General features: G+C 56.1%; 1 protein-coding gene across 3 annotated transcripts; it reads right to left on the bottom strand.

The window, feature by feature from the left end:
* Positions 1–8,637: 8,637 nt before the first annotated feature.
* TMEM59L (transmembrane protein 59 like) lies at positions 8,638–14,365 on the bottom strand. Of its 3 annotated transcripts, none has more exons than XM_055430717.2 (8): positions 13,971–14,365; positions 12,890–13,049; positions 12,702–12,805; positions 11,251–11,403; positions 10,576–10,678; positions 9,714–9,831; positions 9,497–9,614; positions 8,638–9,253 (listed from the first exon to the last, which is right to left on the bottom strand). In XM_055430717.2, the coding sequence occupies exons 1-8, from the start codon at positions 14,133–14,135 to the stop codon at positions 9,125–9,127; spliced, it is 1,050 nt and encodes a 349-aa protein (XP_055286692.1). In that variant the 5' UTR covers positions 14,136–14,365; the 3' UTR covers positions 8,638–9,124. The 3 variants fall into 3 exon arrangements, with proteins under 3 accessions (XP_055286692.1, XP_055286693.1, XP_055286695.1); XM_055430718.2 differs by having other exon boundaries at positions 11,251–11,316; positions 13,971–14,246; XM_055430720.2 differs by lacking the exon at positions 11,251–11,403 and having other exon boundaries at positions 13,971–14,245.
* Between the last annotated feature and the right edge of the window lie 5,693 nt (positions 14,366–20,058).

Here is a 20,058-nt window from a genome sequence, read left to right as displayed (position 1 = left end):
CAAATAAAGTCACATTCTGAGGTTCCAGATGGACATGAATTGAGGGTAGTAGGGGCTCCACTCAAGCCACTACAGGTATTCATCCAACAGAAAAAGGGACATGATTTCATCCAAAGATATAAACATAAATGGTCATAATAACCTCAAGCGGGAAACAGCCCACAGGTTTACCAACAGGTTGATGGATAAATGGACAAGAACATGGCCACTAGTGGAATACTATGCAGCAAAGAAAAAGAACGAACACTGCTATTAATACATGTGTCCCACAAGGGACTTCACCAACACTGAGCAAAAGAAACAAGGAGGACACATGTTGTGATTCCAGTTATGTGCACTTCACAAATAAGCCACACTAATCTACGGTGACAGAGGTTGGGCCAGGAGCCTCCTGGTGGGGATCATCAGGAGCAGAAGCGGTGACCACAGAGGGGCGTGTGGCCTTGGGGTGATGGAAATGTCCTATATCTTGAATTATGGGGCAACGGAGGGGGTTGCATTTGTCAGAATTCATTGAGCACTTACTTAAAACAGTTGCATCATTACATGTAAAGTTTGCCTCACTAAAGCTGGTATATTAAACAGAATAAGAAGCTCCCTGCTGGCCTAGTGATTAGGATTCTGGGCTTTCACTGCTGTGTCGCAGGTTCAACTGCTGGTGGGGGAACCGATCCGCAAGCCACACAGCATGGTAAAAGCAATAAAAAACAAGTCAGATGGAGCCTAGGGGTAGAGGTCAGATGTGGGCCCGCCCCTGGGAGGTGACTGGAAGGGGCACAATAGAGCCCCTGGGGATTAGGAGTACTCTGCATTTGGATCACAACAGTAAAAACAAGCGTGCTTTGTTGTTTGTAAATTACACTTGGATTGAAAAGCAAGACCCTGGGGCTCAGAGAGGTAAGGAACTCACCCAAGTTTCCAGCAGGGCAGTGTCAGAGCTGCCTACCCTAGAGTGCATCACCACCTCCTGGTCTCTTCACCCCTTCCCTCCATCCAATCAACAAGCACTTATTGGACTTCCCTGGTGGCTCAGTGGTAAAGAATCTGCCTGCCAATGCAGGAGCCACAGGTGCCACCTCTGATCCGAGAAGATCCCGCATGCCTCGGAGCAACTAAGCCCATGTGCCACGATTATTGAGCCTGTGCTCTCAAGCCCAGGAGCCGCAACTATCGAGCACATGTGCTGCAACTCCGGAATCCCGCGTGCCCTGAAGCCCCTGCTCCACAACAAGTGATGCCACCGCAACAAGAAGCCCGCACACTGCAGCCAGCGAGGAGCCCGTGCTTGCCACCGCTAGAGAAAAAAAAGCCTGCACGGTAACGAAGACCTAGCACAGCCAGTAATTAGTTAACTAACTTTAATGTTTTCAAAAAAGCAAGAACTTATGCATCGGCTATGCACGAGGGGCTAGGGTTTCAATTGTAAGCACACCAGTCATGATCCCTACCCTTCATATTCCAGAGTATTCTGGAATGTATATATCCTTATGGGAAGGACAAACCTGAGACATACAAACCAATTAAGGGCCTAGATGATGTTAATTGCCATGAAGGCAATGGGCTGAGAGTGACCGAGGCGGGAAACACTATTTTAACCAGGAGGCGGAGGAGGGTCTTTTGGAGGAAGCAATGTTCCAGCTTTAATGAAAGCATGGAGAGAGAAGCAGGGAGGGGTGTTCTGGGACATTCCAGAACATTGTGGAAGGGCCCAGAATGTTCCAGGACACTCCAGGTGGAAGTCATGGGTATGGACCAAACGGGTGCCGGAAAGAGCCCCAGGGACAGAGAGGAGACCACATTGGCTGTACTGATGTGGAGCTAGGAGGGAGCGTGTTGACAAAGATGTATTGAGGGCAGCCTCCTCAGTGTGTGGGACACAGCTGTGACCGAGACTGCTACAGTGTCGCATCTGGCAGAGGGAACATTTATTAAACCAATCATCACACAAGCAAAGAAGCAATAACTTAATTGTCAACATGATAGAGGCTTAGGGTATAGTGATTTAGCAGGGCTAGGCTGAGCCAGGAGGCCAAGGAGGGACACTCAGTGTGAAGACTCAGCTGGGAAGAGAGCAGAGCCTTCCAGCCAGAAGGAACAGACTGTGTGGGGACACTGAGAAGGGAGCATTCCAGAAGCCACCTAGAGCCTGGTGGGACTGGGTGTGAAGGGGATGGTGGGCAGCATCCTGTTGCACAGGACCCCTGGAGGTTTCAGCTTCCCTGTTGGGCTCACAACCTGGCTCCGAGCAGGGATCTGGCCTGATCCTCCCTCTTCACAGAAGAGAAAGACATGAATCCCCATCCTGCCTTCCAAGCACTTGCAAAGTGTCTCCAGGGACACCGCCTTCCCTCTCTTCCCACCCCTAAGCCCAGAACTCAGGCCTGTCGCCAGGGAACCAGGACTGCCGGTTGCCATGGCAACCCTCACTACGGACACATGGGCGCTCCTGCTTGTTGCCATGACACCAGTCACCCACCCACCCTCCACCAGGTCTGCATTGGGATGTGAGAGGAAGGCAGAGGGAGGCGCAGAGAGGGCGGCTTCCCAGCTGCCTTGTGGAGCTGGGGAGGGCAGACAAGGAACCTGAGGTTCAAAGAGCTGCAGCGAGTCAGGAGTTATCCTCAGGTCAGCTCTGCGAGCCTCTGCCATGGGAAGGAGCCTCAGATGGAGGTGAAGGGCCCCCTCTCTCCTGAGACTCCAGAAGAGTCTTCACTTGGCACTCAGGGCCCCTTCCCCAGTGAAACCCTGAGAGAGACAGGTAATGTGAATAGGTATTACTTTTCTCTGAATGCACACGCACACCTCTGCAGCTGGGACACCCTCCGTTGTCCCTGGATTCTATCCATTCTTCAAAGCCCACGTCAGCTGCCATCTCTTCCAGGAAGCCATCACTCACCACCTGCTTGGAAAAGACTCTCTCCCACCTTCACACATCCGCAGGACTCAGTTTCAACTGGCACCATCTGACATTATTCATTCCATACCTATGAGGCCTCTACTCTGGGTCCAACCCTGGGATGGTCACAGGGGTTTCAAGAATTAACGCATTAGGAAATTCCTTGGTGGTCCAGTGGTTAGGACTCTGTGCTCTCCCTGCCAGGGGCCTGGGTTCAATCTTAGGTTCCACAAGCCAAGCAGCACAGCAGAAAAAAGAAGAAAAGAATCAGTGCGCTAGACACAGGAGTGAGTGAGTGAAGTCGCTCAGCCGTGTCCAACTCTGCGACCCTGTGGACTACCAGGAGCCTACCAGGTTCCTCCACCCATGGGATTTTCCAGGCAAGAAGACTGGAATGGGTTGCCATTTCCTTCTGCAGGAGATCTTCCCGACCCGGGGATTGAACCCCGGTCTCCCGCATTGTAGGCAGACGCTTTATAGCAGCATGCAAACAAAACTCTGCCCTTGCAAAACTCTGTCTTGGGGGAGGACAGAGAGACAGGGATCAGTCACAGTTTTCAGTTCCAAGGAGCCCCACACAAATGGGATTAAGCCAAAATTCAAGGACAGTTCAGTTCAGTTCAGTCATTCAGTTGTGTCTGATTCTTTGCGACCCCATGAATCACAGCACCCCAGGCCCCCCTGTCCATCACCAACTCCCGGAGTTCACTCAAACTCATGTCCATCGAGTCGGTGATGCCATCCGGCCATCTCATCCTGTTGTCCCCTTCTCCTCCTGACCCCAATCCCTCCCAGCATCAGAGTCTTTTCCAGGGAGTCAACTCTTTGCATGAGGTAGACAAAGTATTGGAGTTTCAGCTTCAGCATCAGTTCTTCCAATGAACACCCAGGACTGATCTCCTTTAGAATGGACTGGTTGGATCTCCTTGCAGTCCAAGGGACTCTCAAGAGTCTTCTCTGACACCACAGTTCAAAAGCATCAATTCTTCGGCGATCAGCTTTCTTCACAGTCCAACTCTCACATCCATACATGACCACTGGAAAAACCATAGCCTTGACTAGACTGACCTTGGTTGGCAAAGTAATGTCTCTGCTTTTTAATATGCTATCTAGGTTGGTCATAACTTTCCTTCCAAGGAGTAAGGATGGCTTTATTGTTTCAGGACTTCTGTCAATGGCATGAAGACACTCTTTCTCCATGCCTCTTACTTCAGACAAATGCTTCGTTCTCTCAAGCTCAACAACCCCAGTTAACAGGGCATGTCTCTCTCCCAATATATCCCATCAATACCTGAGGAGGCTGGGTCATGCTGCTCAACTTCCCCTAAACCACATAGGTGTGATCAAACCAAATCAGTTCTGTTAGGAAAGAAGAGATGACAGTGCCAGGTGCCGGGTTGATTCCTACCAAGTCTATGATGGTATTCTGAGCAGAAAGTCTTGGCTGTTCATCGTGTCTGACTCTCTGACTATAGCCCGCCAGGCTCCTCTGTCCATGGAATTCTCTAGGTAAGAACACTAGAGTGTGTAGTCATTCTCTTCTTCAGGGGATCTTTCCGACTCAGGGATCGAATCCAGATCTGCTTTGCAGGCAGATTCTTTACTGTCTGAGCTACCAGGGAAGCCCTGAGCAGAAAGTGAAAGTGAAAGTTGCTCAGTCATGTCCAACTCTTTGTGACCTCATGGACTATACAGTCCATGGAATTATCCAAGCCAGAATACTGGAGTGGGTAGCCATTCTTTTTTCCAGGGGATCTTCTCAACCCAGGGATCGAACTCAGGTCTTCTGTATCGCAGGCAGATTCTCCACCAGCTGAGCCACAGGGAAGCAAAAGAATACTGGAGTGGGTAGCCAATTCCTTCTCCAGCACATCTTCCCGACCCAGAAATCAAACCAGGGTCTCCTGAATTCTGAGCAGAAGGAGCAGCTATAGCAAAGGTCTGCAGACTAGAACACTGATGCCCCTTCTGTCTTCAGAATGAAAGGTTGGGGGAACATTGGAGGCGGTGGGTGCCAGCATGGTGGATTTTAAAAGCCTTTAAAAGGTAAGCAAAGGAAATTAGGTGGTATCCAATGGCAACAAGAGCTTGTAAGAAAGGGACAAGGTCAGAGCCCACAAAGGGAATGGATTTGACTGGATGCTGCTGCTTCTGGGGTCTGACAGAGAAGCAGGAAGATACCCAATCAAGAATAATTACTGATTACCTGCTCCATGCCAGTTCGCATGTGAAACCCTAGGGAGCTGACTTTATGGAGCTCATAAAATTATGTTAAAGGAGGCTGACATTGAAACAAATAATTATTAATCAACTATAAATGTGGTCAGCACAGGGAAGACTAACAAGGAGTTGAGCATTGGTGTAACAGGGGATGCTGGCCCAGACTTGGGTGGCGAGGATATGATTGGTTGAGGAGGAGTCCTTTGTGTTGAGAACTTGGTTAGAGCAGGGCTTCAGGGGTGTTCCTGCCAGAGGGAAATGCAAGTGCAAAGGCCCTGGGGTTGGAAAGAACAAGGTAGGTTCAAGGAACCTAGAAAGAGACTGTGTGGCTGGAGCATAGTGAGCAAGGAACACAGCTTCATAGAAGTGGCTGGAGATGCTAATTGGGCCAAGTCATGGGGGTACCTGTTGGATCATGTGGATATTTGGGCTCCTCATTGTAGCACTGGAACCCAAAAGCAGGTGATGTCTAGGATTAGATATACTTTATACCAATGGATCCCCAGGTGCTGTCTGGAGCTAGAGGGTGGCCGGAAGGGAAGCAGGGAGCCCCGAGAAGAGATGGGCACATTTGTTGGGCAAGAGATGATGGAGGTTGGAACTTGGCTATTGCCAAGGAAAGCGAAGAGAATCATGTGGACTGGAGGCCAAGGGGAAAAGCGCTGCTAAAGCAGCAACATGGGGTGAGGACAGAGAGGAACCAAGATGCCGCTCAAGTGTCTAGACTCCCTGAGATGGGAGGCGGGTCTACAAGCGGAAGGGCAGCCAAGCTCCCCTTTAAGCTGGGCTAAGGGATTCAACAGCCATTTAAACAGATGACGGTGATCGCTCCGCAGCACTGTTGCCGTTGTTCAGTCGCGTCCGACTCCTTGCGACCCCGTGGATTGCACCGCGCCAGGGTCCCCTGTCCTTCACCATCTCCCAGAGCCTGCTCAAACCCATGTCCATTGAGTTGGTGCTGTCATCCAACCATCTCATCCTCTGTCGTCCCCTTCTCCTCCTGCCCTCAATGTTTCCCAGCATCAGGGTCTTTTCTAATGAGCCCAGCTCTTTGCATCATGTGGCCATAAAGAACTTAAGCTTCAGCATCAGTCCTCCCGGTGAATATTCAGGACTGATTTCCTTTAGGATGGACTGGTTTGATCTCCTTGCAGTCCAAGGGACTCTCAAGAGTCTTCTCCACCACCACAGCTCGAAAGCAACAATTTTTCGGGGCTCAGCCTTCTTTATGGTCCAACTCTCACATCACTACATGACTGGCTTTGACTATACCAAAAAACAGTTGCTTTGACTATACATACCTTTGTCGGCAAATTGATGTCTCTGCTTTTTAATACACTGTCCAGGTTTGTTATAGCTTGTGGATGAACCTATTGTCACTGAATTGTACACTTAAAAACTATACAGTTTTTAAGGGGGAGCTTCTCTGGTGGTCCAGTGGTTGAGAATCCACCTTGTAATGCAAAGAACACTGTTTGATCCCTGGTAGGGGAGGATCCCACATGCCGTGAAACAACCAAGCCTGTGGGCCACAACTAATGCGCCTGCACTCTGGAGCCTGTGAGCTGCAACTGCTGAGCCCACGTGCCACAACTACTGAAGCTCACACGTTGAGAGCCCATGCTCTGCGACAAGAGAACCACCGCAGAGAAGCCCTCGCACCACAACCACACAGTAGCCCCAGCTTTCTGCAACTAAAGAAAGCCCATGAGCAGCAACAAAGACCCAGCACAGCCAAAAAAACCCAAAAACCTGGCTAACAGACTTGCTGGTCAGTCCAGTGGTTAAGACTCCACACTTCCACGGCAGGGAGTGTGGGTTCAATCCCTGGTCGGGGAACTAAGATATCACATGCCGCCTAGCCAAAAAAACAGAAAAAAATCTGGCTAAAATGGCATAATTTATATGATGCATATTTTTCACTGCCACAAAGAAAAAAAATAGAGGAAAAACCTTAATGTACATCAACTCAAACTAAGGAAAATGAGGAGCACAATCGAGTCGCATTAGCCATATCGCGAGAGCTCTGCAACATCGTGTGGCTGGAGATGGCACAGACAGAACTCTTCTATCATCACAGAATGTTCTGCAGGGCAGCACTGGCTTGCTATCACTTCTCATTTCTGCCCAGGTCGTGTTTTCTGGTGACATTCCTAGGGGCTTCCCTGAAATCCCATGCTGGGCTCAGAATGTTGCTCAAGGGCCTAGATTGCCTCTTGGTTGAATCCCGATGTTCCTGATAACAGGCAGGGTCCAGGCAACAAGCAGGAGTCAGTCAGAATGGATGATGCAGGAGAGTGGTAATAAAGGGGATATTTGCAAAGTGCCCTGGGGGCAGGAAACTGAGGTGGGGCAGCGCAGCACGTGGGAAGGGCCACAGTCCAGAGCAATTAACGTGCCTGGGCTGACCGTGCACTTGGTGAAGCTGTGGTCTTGGGTGGGGGTACAGAGACCTGGGGACAGAACAGCCCCCCCGGGACTTCTCACCTCTTCCCTTCTGCCTCCTGCCAGTGGCCCCCTCTGGCCGACTCTAGCAGTAGGCTGAGGGTTCAAGTGAATCTGCTTCCCGGGACACTGGGCAGGATGAAGAGTGGAAGGGCACAGCCTCACTCAGCCTAATTCACCTCCCTCCACCCACCCACCCCCACAGGCCTCCATTAGCCCTTGGAAACGTCCGCCCCACTGACCACCATGTCCATCATCCCAAACTCCTCCCAGGAGATGCGGCCTTCACCAAACAAGACTCTCTGGTTGCCAGCAACAGAAACAACTCTAGCCTACTAAACCAAAAGATTTATTGAGAGGCTCTTGGGGAGTCTGCAGAATCGACAGGAAGGATGGAGGGTCAGGGCTACCGCCTCACCATGGTGGGCTGCTCCTGTCCTTCAAGACTCCTCTTATTTTGATTATTTATTTATGGCTATGCTGGGTCTTCGCTGTTGCACTTGTGTTTAGTCACCAAGTTGTATCCAACTCTTTGCAACCCCATGGACATAGCCCACCAGGTTTCTCTGTCCACGGGATTTCACAGGCAAGAAAGATTCCTCTTGAATGCAGAGTGCAGGAAAAGAATGCCAACTCACCAAAGCTGGACCCCCTGGGTAGAGAAGTGGGGAGAACCTGTGGACAGGGCCCTGAGACTGCCTCCAATGGGACAGAGCTCCATCCCCAAAAGAAAGGAGGATGGAAGCCAGCTGGTGATAAAATTAACAAATGTCCTCTTCAAGATGTGCCCTGTCCATTTCACAGGAGCAGCATGGAGGCCCGGGAAGGGGCACTGACCCACCCGGGCCAGGCAGGTGGCAGGAGCCACTTTGCCAGAGTCACCCCTAGCTAGGAGTATGATGTGTGCCGGTTCCTTTCAGGTGGCAGCTGGTTCGCACCACTCAAGCCATGGGAAGTTCCTGGGGTCCCACATCTTAGGAAGGGCCTGGTGGGCAGGGGTCATGGCCACACTCAGGTCTTCCCCCCAAGAGGCAGACGGAGAGACCGATAGCAGTAAGCTCAGTCCAAGATGGTTTTATATACATGGTTTATTCCTTCTGACCCCCATGTTGCAACACCAGCCTCATTCGCCCTCCCAGCATGGAGCCACCCAACGCCTCCTCTCTTGGGGGGATCTCCTCTCACGGGGCTATGTCTCCAGAGGTGGGGTGGGGAGAAAAGGGAGCCTTAGCACAAAGTGGCTCCTCTGTGGCCTCAGCCCCCCAGAGAGGGGAGAGAGGAGGAAGGAGGAAGGCAGCACAGAACTGGGGTTCAAATACTCAAGAAGCTACAGAATAGAAGACAAAAGTAACACGCTCTGGGGAACGGGGACAGGGAGGAACCAAGGTCAGATCCCGCCCCCCAGCAGGGGCACAGCACCCCCTGGATCCAGGGGGGAGGGGCGGGGCTGGAGAGAGAAGAATTCGGGGGAGGGAGGAGCCCAAGGATGGTCCCACCTTGACCTGGACGCCTAGGCAAAGGGCAAGTGAGGCCCCCGGAGCCCCTGAACTTGGCAGTGCCGGCCTACAGCTTGGTCAGGTCCAGTTTCAGCTTGTAGGGCGGGGGGCTGTCTGCATAGGCGTGGGACGGAGGAGGGTACAGGGACCACTCTGGCTCCACCATATAACCCTTGTGCTGCTCCAGAGTCAGGGGCTGTAGGGGCGAGAAGAGCGAGAGAGGGCCATGAGTCCCCACCCTGGCAGGACTCCTTCCCATCCCAGATCTCAGGTTGCCCCTACTAAGGGAGGGAGTCGTTCCTCTCATTTCATGAGAGTGAAGAAACTTGCCTAATGTCACATAGGAAGTCAGGGGTGCCTGTCTCCATGGGAAAGGGGGTGGCCCTGTCCAGATGAGGGAACGGTTTTCTTTCCATCGTTGCCCACGGGCCCTGCCCACCTGGAACTTAAGGTGCTGGCCGGGTGCGGTCACCAGGGTGGAGCAGCTCAGCCACAGCATCACCAGCACGGAAAGGAAGAGGCAGCAGGCCAGGATCCAGCGAGGAAGCCCCGAGCGCCTGCCCCGCCCAGCAGGCATGTTCAGGGCCCTGGCGGGACCAGAGAGCCTCTTCCCTCAGGCCCCACCCCGACACAGTCCCCAGGGTTCTGCCACCCACCGGGACATGCAGCTGAGGAAGTCATTGTCCTGCAGCTCATCAGACTCCACCTTTGCCTTGCTGCTGGTCTTGACTCGAATCTTGGCCTTCCTTACCTTGTCCAAGGGGCCTACAGGGTCTGAGAGAACAAGTCACTTTCAGTAGCCTCCAGGTCTTAGCCAAGAGGTGACAGCAGCCATGGAGAGTGAACAGGGGGTCAGGACCTGAGGCAATGGGGCATGGGGTCTTGGAATAAATCAGAACCCTGAAAGATGGACCATGGGATTCAGGAAGGTGAACCACAGAACCCTGGGAGATGGGCCATGGAACTCTGGGAGATGGACCATGGAACTCAGTGAGATGGAGCATGGAACTCTGGGGGATGGACCATGGAACCCTGGGAGAGGGACCGTAGAACTCAGGGAGATGGACCATGGAGCCCTGGGAGAGGGACCACAGAACTCAGGGAGATGGACCATGGAACCCTGGGAGAGGGACCGTAGAACTCAGGGAGATGGACCATGGAGCCCTGGGAGAGGGACCACAGAACTCAGGGAGATGGACCATGGAGCCCTGGGAGAGGGACCACAGAACTCAGGGAGATGGACCATGGAGCCCTGGGAGAGGGACCATGGAACTCAGGAAGATGGACCATGGAGCCCTGAGAGAGGGACCACAGAACTCAGGGAGATGGACTACGGAACCCAGAGAGAGGGGCCACAGAACTCAGGGACAGAGACCATGGAACCCAGGGAGATGGATCAAGGAACCCCAGGAACTGAGAGATGGAAATACCGGTCCTCAAGGGTTCATTTGCCAGGAGAACCGTTTGTGACAGTGGAGCCACCTTTGGAAGGAACACTGATCTAGGTTTGAACCTTACCAACATGCACCTCCAAAGCCTCAGGGTGGGATCCCCGCCAGGTCACCTCCACTCGCTGCAGACGGGCTCCCTCACGCCCCAGGCTCTCTACCACAGGCTGGGTCTGGGCCAGGAACAAGAGCACAGGAAAGCCCTTTAGAAAGGCACCACCTTGACCCTAGCAGGCACCTCTCTGCGCCCCATGTAGGTTACATTATCCCATGCCCAGCTGGTACCTAGTTCCACTGGGGTCGGAGAGGACATAGCTGCAGGCTGTGATATCAGGGACACTGTTCCCTGCTATTGTGGGACCCTGATCTGTCTTGACCCCATCCTCCAACACCTAAGATAGGGACGTGATTCAGGACTAGCCAACAAAATCACAGGGACTGGCCGAGAGGTCATCACATGACTCAGCCAGGGCCAATCAACTTAGTTAAAGCCTGAGAGGTTGTAGTCTAGAGCCTTAGGATCCACCTTGCAGTAAGGAGGGACATGCTTGCCTGAGAATGAGGCTGCTGAAGAGGACAGCAGAATCCAGGGGTGGAGTGAAACACTGAACCCCGGGATCCAGCTGTGCTTGAAGCTTACTGACCTGTAGACTTTGCATCCCATGAGCCAAGAACCAATTCATCCCACCTCCTTATCCTGACCACCCAACCACTTGTCTGGTGTGGCCCCTGCCAGAGCCCTCACCTGGAACACCACCACCTTCCCATTGTCAGTCTGCAGGTAGTATGTCCAGGTGGAGGAGACGAAGCCCTGGGCCGAGTTGACAAGGTCATTGCAGAGGGTGGAAAACAAGTCCAGGAGTGAGAGGGCCCCACTCGGAGCTTCCAGGACCTTTCTCTGCCAAGGGGAGGCCCAAGGCACAGAAATGTCACCAATGTAGGGTGTTAAGTGGGAGGGGAGCTGGGAAGATTCACTGTGATCAAAATTCACTAAGTGGTTTGGGGCAACAGGGCTACCTAGGATGAATAGAGATCTCAGCACTGCATTGGCTGATTGACTATGTGCCCATGGGAAAGTGGATTGACCTCTCTGAGCCCTACAATGGGAAATGACACTCTTCCTCAGGGAACTGATATGAGATTTCAACTGAACAATAGCACAAGAGCTTCCCTGATAGCTCAGTTGGTAAAGAATCTGCCTGCAATGCAGGAGACCTGGGTTTGATCTCTGGGTTGGGAAGATCCCTTGGAGAAGGGGAAGGCTACCTGCTCCAGTATACTGGCCTGGAGAATTCCATGGACTGTATAGTCCATGGGGTCACACATACACATAAAGCACAAGTGCCTAATATATAGTAGATGCTATGATTAAAAATGTTACTATCATCATTGTTCTTATTTTAACAGAATAAGAGAGAGAACATGGAATAGGGAGAAATGATGGTGCACAGGGCTTTTATGAACAGTGAAAGCCTGGGAAGGGTGGAGGAAAATGAGTGATGAGAGGAGTGGGCTTTCTCGGGAATCCCAGCCCCAGGGTTTCTGACTGGGATGAAGGATTTCCTGTGCCTCAGTTTCCCCTGATGCAGCACTGTCTAGACTCATGGAGTATGATAAGTGTACAGTTATTATTTCTCCCTGGGGTAGGGAAGGAGGAGCTATGTGTGCTTGGGAGGCTCCTCCTCCCTACACTTCCATTCTGACCACCTGTTCATCACAAGGACAGGGCTTAGACCAGGAGCTAACATGTAGGTGCTCAGAAGTCAGCTCTAGGGAGGTGAGGAGTGGTCATAAGCCCTGGTGGCACTGGCTTTAAATCCCACCTCCGCACAGTTTTGGGTGACCTTGGCCTGTTGCTCTGTGGGCATGAAATGGGGATGACACTGTCTCAGGTGTCTTGGGTGGCACAAGAAATTTGAGACAGGCTGAGGTTAGGCCTGGACCAGGAAAAAAGCTTGCTAAATTATGTAAATGGTGGCAGTTTGGGTGGGAGAGGCGGTGGGGGTGGGGGGAGGACTTCCCATGTCACAGAGATGACAATTGAGTCTTGAGATGTCATATGGCTTAATCCAGGACACCCAGGAGGCCCGGAATGGCATGGAGAGCCTGGGAGAGACTGTAGATATGAGTGCAGATTTGGGGAGGGGGTAGAGGAGAGGCAGGATGGGCCTGGGCCACAGGTGGGAGGGCGCCCACCTTCTGCTCCAGCTCAGGCTCAGGCTCCGGCTCTGGGTTCTGACTCCAGCAGCCCTCGCTGCAAGCCTGCTGCTCTGTCTCCTTCACATAGGCCTCCACACAGGCTGCAGGGGGCAGGAGGGGGTGACTGGGGGACAGTCCGTCCCAGACCACCTCTCCCCACCCTGGCCCACCCAGCCAACACTCACCTGCTTCACACTCAGCCTGGGTGGCATTGGGCTTGGAGCTCCTGGCCACGAATCGGCAGATGGAGAAGAGGCGGCAGCCTCGCTCGCAAGCGCTGGTCAGGACGGCCCTGTCATATGCTTTCGCTCTCCTGGATTGAATGGTGTCCTCCCCCAGCTCCTCCTGGAAGTGAAGCTGCGGGCTTAGGCAGGGGGAGGGGCAGGAGGCGGCCAGTGGCGCAGGAAGCCCTCGGGGAGGTAGAAGACTTTATCCCCCCAAGTCTTCTATGGGGTTTGGGGTGAGGTTGATGAGGAGGCTAAGAATATTAGTGGGGGCTGTTAGCTCCAAGGAGGAGAGAGGGATCGGGGGCTTGAGGAGAGTAAACAATGGATGCTGCTGGGTTTGGGTAATGGTTGAAAAACTGGAGAAGATGAAGGGCAATGATCCTCCCCCCCCTAAAAAAAAAAAAACCGTCCAGAGAGAAGGGGTTCTTGGGCCTGAAGAAGGAAGGGGGACTCAGAGGACGTTTTGTCATCCTTCAGGCCTGGGAAAATTGGGATCTGACTGGGGGAGGGGTGGTCAGGATCGGGGTGGGAACTGGTAGCTCTAAGGGGGGTAGGGAAGAGGATGTGGAAGATGCTTGAGTAGAGGGGGAAAAGGGGATTGTCGGGCCTGAGGGAGGTGGGGCTGGGCGCCCCCGAGGTTCTGGCCCAGCAGAGGGTAGCCAGAACCCGCTGGGTAGCAATAGAGCTTCAGTCCCCTCCCGCCTCCGGCTTGGAGGGATTCCCGGAACCCCGAATCCATCGGAAGGACGGGCATCGCTAAACCCCCGCCCCGTGTCAGAGACCCCACGGCCCCTCCCCTGCGGGAGAAACACCCCCACCTCCGTCGGAGGCACCCTGATCTCTGCGCTCGCCCCCGTCGAAGGAGCGCCAGCCCTTCCCCCACCAGAGGGGCCCACCACCACTGAAGAACCCCCTTCCCTGACCCCTTCCCCCTCCGAGGAACCCTGGCCTCCCGCTCCCAACGGAAGGAGCTGCATCCTCAACCCATCCCCCACTGGAGAGCGCTCAGGCCCTCCTGCTGGCGCTGCGCGCGCTTCACCTGAGCAGGCTGCGGTTTAGGGTAGCGGTCTCGGCACCGCAGCTGGCAGTTCTGCGTGTCCCCAAGCTGCAGGGCGAAGGGGTCGCGGCCAGGCGGCGCGGGGCTGGCGGGAGGAGGCTGCAGCAGCAGCAGCAGCAGGAGCGGCATCAGCGCGACCGATTCCATGGCCAGGCCGAGCGCAGGGAGCGCGGGGGACGCCGGCTCGGGCGGGCGCGGAGGATGCGGCGGCTGCGGCGGGGACCGGGTCGCTGACGTCACCCGAGCGAGGCAGCCTGGGAAGCGGGGGTGGGGGATGCGGAGAACGGGCGGGGGCGCGGCGCTGCGGCACCGTCGGGGCACCGGCAGGGCGAGGCAGGTGGATCGTGGCCCCTGCCGTCTGTCCCACGTCGGAGCCCCATGACACCGCGCTCGTGTCCACGGACGAGGGGAGCTCAGTCACCGCTAGGGGCCAAAAGGAAACAAATAGGATGATAGAGCTGGGGAGAGATCTATTCGCCTGGGGATCAGGGAAGGCCTCCCAGAGTAGGCGTATTTCGAGCTGGCCACTCGGGGAGGCCGCCGAGGGAACAGCGAGGTTCGGACGAGCTTGTTGGAAAAGGAAATGGGAGGGCGGTGGGGCTGTCTGGAACCCAGCCGGAGTGTGGCGATGGAGGGTCATGAGGGTCGCAGAGCTGGTTTAGAGAAGGCTTTCTGAAGCTTCATCTCTTTTGATACCCAAATCAGAGAGCTGGTAATTTATGCGCAGTTTGGCTTCTGTAGGAAGCTCTCCAAGTCCCTCCAGGGTTCCCCTAGCCTCGCCTCTCTCTGGCCCAGCCCTGATCCGCAGACCTGGGGGGTCTGGCCCCTGCTCTCCCAGACTGGGAGCCCTCGACCTGGGGCTGAGTAGGAGGAGGCACAGACGGGGCGATGGGGTGCTGCTAAAATCTCTAATTCATGTGGGAAAACACGGGACAAACAGGAATACTTCTGACTTTCCTAACTGCCGCACTTAAAGGTGACAAAGGGTAGTCCCATGAATCTTGACCTCGGAGGTCCGCCTAGCTTCCTCTTCGGCGGGCATGGGAGTGAGGACGCCCTTCTAAGTTCGAGACCCTGCAAAAGTGGCACCCTCGCCCTCGCTGGTGTGCCCGGAGCGCAGGTGCCTGCCGCCCGCGCAACCTCTGTCCACTCTCCGCCCCAGCAGACGCGGCGGCAGCCACGCGGGGTCGGCGGGTCAGAGGGCGCAGCAGGTTCCAGCCGAGGAGGAGGGGCCGGGGTCGGAGGGCTAGCGCACCCTCCCTCCCCCGGCCGGCCGCCGCGCTTTCATCTCCGCGGCCTCAGCCAGCCCCCACGTGGCTTAATCAGGCGCGGCTGTGCCTGGCGGACCCTGAACATCTGGATCCCCGGGCGGCCCCTCCCCCGCCCCGCCGCTCCCAGGCTAGGCCGCCGCGACCCTGCGGCGAGGGCCTCCAGCCTGCGGTTTGTGCGAGAGCCAGGGAACCCCGCGTTTAGCCCACCGCGCGCCAGGCCTGCGCCTTAGGGAACAGCCAACGTTCCTGACCAATACTGCCCCCCGTTTCACAGGTGGGAAACTTAGTCCCCAGGACCCCTCCGCGGAGCCAGGATTCAAGCCCACACATGTCATTTCCAGAGCCCCGCGCGCTGAAGCCTTCCACAATTACTGTTATTCATTCATTCCAAACAAAACACTTCCGCAGTATTTTCTTGCAACAACCCTATAAAGAAGAACTGGTAGCGTTATCCAATTTACAAATGAGGAAGCTAAGGATCAGATGGTCAAAGGGGGTCGGCCCAGGTGACAAGCGAAAGAAGCAAAGAGAGGTGGGCAGAACCCCGCCAAGACTGGGAGGCGGGGCGGCAGGGTAATCCGGCTTCAGGGGCGTCTCTTACGGCTCAACGGAAAGGAAGGACACCCGCGGCGTGTGTAAAGCAGAAGGGGAAACTGAGGCGGGAGGAGTTGGGACGCTGGCCTAGGTCACCGCAGAGGAGTAAGGTTTAATTGCCTCCTACTCACGCCCTTTTCCGCTGCAAAAGGCCGCCTGGGGCGGGAGCGGAAGGAGGACTTGACCCCGGCCCCCCAGGTGAGCCCCCGCGCCCCTCCTGCCTTTCCCGGGGGAGCTGGTCCAGGTGAGGGGCGGGCGGGCCGGCGGGCGGCCGGGGTCGGGTTTCAGGAAATCCGCCGACATTCCTTCGGGGCTTAAGAGGGAAAGTTGACTCGGCGCCGCCCCTCGCCCCCCCCCACTTCCTACCCCCCGGGGCGGCCCGGCCGGGGCGGCTAGCGGGGAGTCGCTGCGGCCGGCCTGGGCGTGAATCAGAGGCGGGCCAGGCGTCCGAGAAGCGGCGGCCGAGGTCAGTGCGGGCATCGGACAAACACCCTTTGTCCCTTGCCGCCCTCGCCACGACCCCGCTGACCCCCACCCCCAAGCTGGGTACAGTCTGGGGAGCCAGCAGGGCACCGTGGCGCCGGCGACTTGCTGACAGTGGGTGGGGGGAGGGGAAGGGGCACAACCGTCACCCTCCAAGGTAGCTGGCGCCTCCGGGAACCCAGACAGCGGAGGTTCTCCAGGGTGCAGAGGGCAGGGAACCCAGACCTCCCAGGCCGGGTGAACACTGGTCCTAATTTGGACATAGGCAGCTCTGCACCCCTGAGATCTCCTTTCCAATGCCTATGGGGTCTGGGTTTATAAATTACATACTGCACAAAGCTTGGGACCCCGGAATCCAAGCTCCTCCAGCTGAACCTCCAGGGTGGAAATGATAAAGCCCCACCTTCTCCTGCATACAGGTCTGGAACTTGGGTTCTGCTGCTCTGAGCCCACATCCAGGTTAGACCCTCACTGTCCCTGCTCCCTGGGAACACTGGCCTGGAACACAAGGCAGCTAATCCCAATACTGAGGGGCCCTGACCGTGTGGGTCTCAGCATGGGAAAGGCAGCTCTATGCCCTCCTCACTCCCTAGGGGACTCTGAAGGTGCTGTTACCACTACCCATCCCCAGGGGCCCCTCAGTGCCCTGGAATTCAGCAGGGAGCTGGGCTGGAGGGTCTCCCCCAAGGTAATTCTTAAGTGCAAAGTCTAAGGAGGAGCCCCTCCCCCTGGGGGCCCCTCCCTCCATCTGCCACCTCAGTACATTCCCAGCCACCTTCGAGGACTTGGGTCAATATTTGCCAGAAGTTCCACCAGAGCTGGTTCCCCTTCCTGCACAAAGAGGTGGCGGGACTGATGAAGAAGGGGTTAAGCCGCCTGGAGAACCAAGGGCAGGGAAGGATGCACCTAGAGGTCAAATCAGTTTCCTTAGAAAGTCAAAGGTATGAGGTTAAGGTCACCCTGAGGGCAGAGGGCATGCTCCAGGGAGGGACTGAGCCAACAGTGCATACCCTTCTACAGGTTAAGGACCAGAGAGGGGTGGCTACCAGGTTGGGTCACAGAGCAAATCCAGGCTCTGGCTGAGACCCAAGACAGCATGATTCACTGGGACTGAGCTTTCTTGCTACTCCAAGGGACTGAGAATTCTCCATCCTTTCTTTTTCTTTTTTTTGTAACATCCTCCCACCTCCACCTCCATCCTTTCATTTCTGCAAATGTTCACTGAGCTCTTCTACCATGGCCCTCCCTGGGCCCAGAACGGAGTCCTAGTGGCTCTCCCGATACCCACAGTGTAAAGAAAATGTCTCAAGATGATGTTTGAAGAACTGTGTTACAAAGATAATTTTAAAAGAGGAAGGGGACAGAGAGTTCTGGGAAAAGTTGGGGGGCCACCTCTGAGAAAACTTGACCTGTGATCTGATGGAAAAGAAGGTGCTAACTTGGAGAAGAACTGGGGGGAACTGTGTCCCCGCAGAGGGGAACAGCAAACGTACAAGCCTGGGGCTAAAGGAGCGTGAGGGAGAGGAGGGAAAAGGGTGAGGAGAGAGGAGAAAAGGAGTGGGGAGAGGGCGGCGGGGCAGAGAAGACCTGCTCTGCTTCTTTTAAAAGCTCCTTCTTCCTAATGTACAGACAAGGGCAGGAGGGCTTCCCCGGGAATCCTAGGAGGCTGGGCAGCACCCCAGATGGAGATGGTGGGGCCTGGACCTGGATGGGGTGGAGAAAAGAGGTCCGAATCTCAGAATGGGGCTGCGTTTTGGAATCAGAGCCAACAGGATTTGCTGATGGATTGGACGTGGGAGATGAGCAAAGGAGAGAGTTGTCAGGCGCACCTCCAGGCCTCTGGCCTGAGCACCTGGGTGGTTGGGGGAGCCTTTTCCCCGAGACTGGGAAGGACTGGGGTGGGGGGGAGCAGAGATGTGTGTGTGGGGAGGTATTGAGATTTGTTTCTCCAGAAGCATGAAATCCTCCAGGTGGGAGTCAAACGTTGCTGAACCGTTGTGGGGGAGGCTTGGGATATATCCTGAAAACACAATTCCAGCCAAGAAGGGCCACCTTCACTTAATTCTCTGGCAGGTGGGGCTGTGGCCCCATTTTTCAGAGGTGACACACTGAGACTCCAAAAGAATGTGCCCCCAGTGCCAGGCACTGTCCTAAATGTTTAGACCGTGGAGCCTTCTGCTACACTGCAACTTCCCACAGAAAGGGGTAGGCTGGCTAAGAGTCCCTCATGGTGCTGAGGAGGAAACTGAGGCAGAGGGGCCCGATTTTCCCCAGGAAATGACAGTGCACCATGCCAGGGCTCAACTCTCTCCTTCACAAACTCATCCAGAGTCCAGACTGGGCTTGGGGGGCGGGGGCACACCCGGGACTCCGTCCTTCAATCCTCTTTTTTGATAGTCTGAGGTCTGAGTTGGGGACCTCAGACTACTTAGCAGGGGTGGCGGAGGGCCGCCTTAGGCAAACGAGCCGGGAACTCCTGAGCCCTCCTCAGACATCTTTACCCCCTTGGCTAGTTAGGGAGCTGGAGGGAGGGTCCAGGTCTCTAAGGGAGACCCTGAAGGGGGAGATAGAGCCCTTCTCTGAGGGCACATGGCTGTGGGCGGGGCTGCGACTCCAATGACTGGGCTGGAGGCAGCCCCGGAACTCTCATTTCAAGCTCCCCCCTCCACTGGGGCCTTGGAGTCCAGGAGCCCTTTTATCGTGGGCGCCCGAATCGGGTGAGGACCGAGAGAAGGAGTGAGGCAGCGGGGCCGGGAGGGGTCCCGAAACCCAAGCAGTGGCCAAAAATAATAACACGGAGAAGGATCCCTGCGCAAAAAAAGGAAGACAAACTATCCGTCGCTCCGGGCAGCCGGCGTTACCTGGAGTCGGCGGGCGGCGGCCGCCCCAGCGATTACTCACTGCGTGGCGCACCCCACCCGCGGGCCGCTGAGCGGATTTTTCCGTGGGGGGTGTTAGCGAGTCGGGGGAGGGCCTGCTTACCGCTCTCCTCCTGGGGGATCCCTCCTGCCCCGCACACGAGACCCGCGCAGGCCCCGTCTCCTTTCCCACGGGGCCCATTTCGCCCCTCTTGCCCACGCGAGAACTCCCTCCTGAGGCCCCCGGGCGCCCCCACAGAACCCCAGCTCGGACCCGCTCGAGGGGGACCGCCGAGCCTGGGCGAGGTCCGGGGACTCCAAGCCCTGCAGCTTTTGCTCCTTCTTCCCTCCAGCAAAGCCTGGGGCCGAGGCTGCGCGCGCGGAGCACCAGAAGAGGCGGGATGAAAGGGGAGGGGGAGCGCTGGGCCGAAACCTGCGGGACCCGCGCGCCAGGGGCGTGGGGCGGGCCGGAGGGCGACCCTTAGGCCCCGGGGGAGGAAAGGGGCTGGAGAAGCGAGCGGGCGGGGCTCGGGGACCGCTCAGCGGGGGCGGGGCCAGGGCGGGGGTGGGGGCCAGACGGAGGGCGGGGGAGGAGCGGGCCGGCCTCCGGGCTGCGGGCGACGCCGAAGGGGCACGCGGCGGAGGGCTGGGTGCGAGGGAGCAGGCGGGGTGTGCAAACGCGACTGGGGGCCGCTGGGTCCCAGACCCGGGGTAGGGAGCCTGGAGCTGGCAGGGTCGGCAAGGGAGGTCCCAGGTCGGCAAGGGTAGGGTTGGGGGTTTGAGGCCGCGGGAAAAACGGCGCGTGCGGTGCGCGGTGGGGCGGAGGCCGGACGGGCGGGGCTCGCGGTGCCCTCCGGCGGGCGG

The sequence above is a fragment of the Moschus berezovskii genome, chromosome 8 (genome assembly GCF_049115385.1).
Source record: "Moschus berezovskii isolate FMDL1 chromosome 8, NW_MosBer_1.0, whole genome shotgun sequence".
Classification (NCBI taxonomy): Eukaryota; Metazoa; Chordata; class Mammalia; order Artiodactyla; family Moschidae; genus Moschus; species Moschus berezovskii.
Note: the sequence above shows the minus strand (reverse complement) of the source record. Positions and strands in the feature narration are given on the sequence as shown.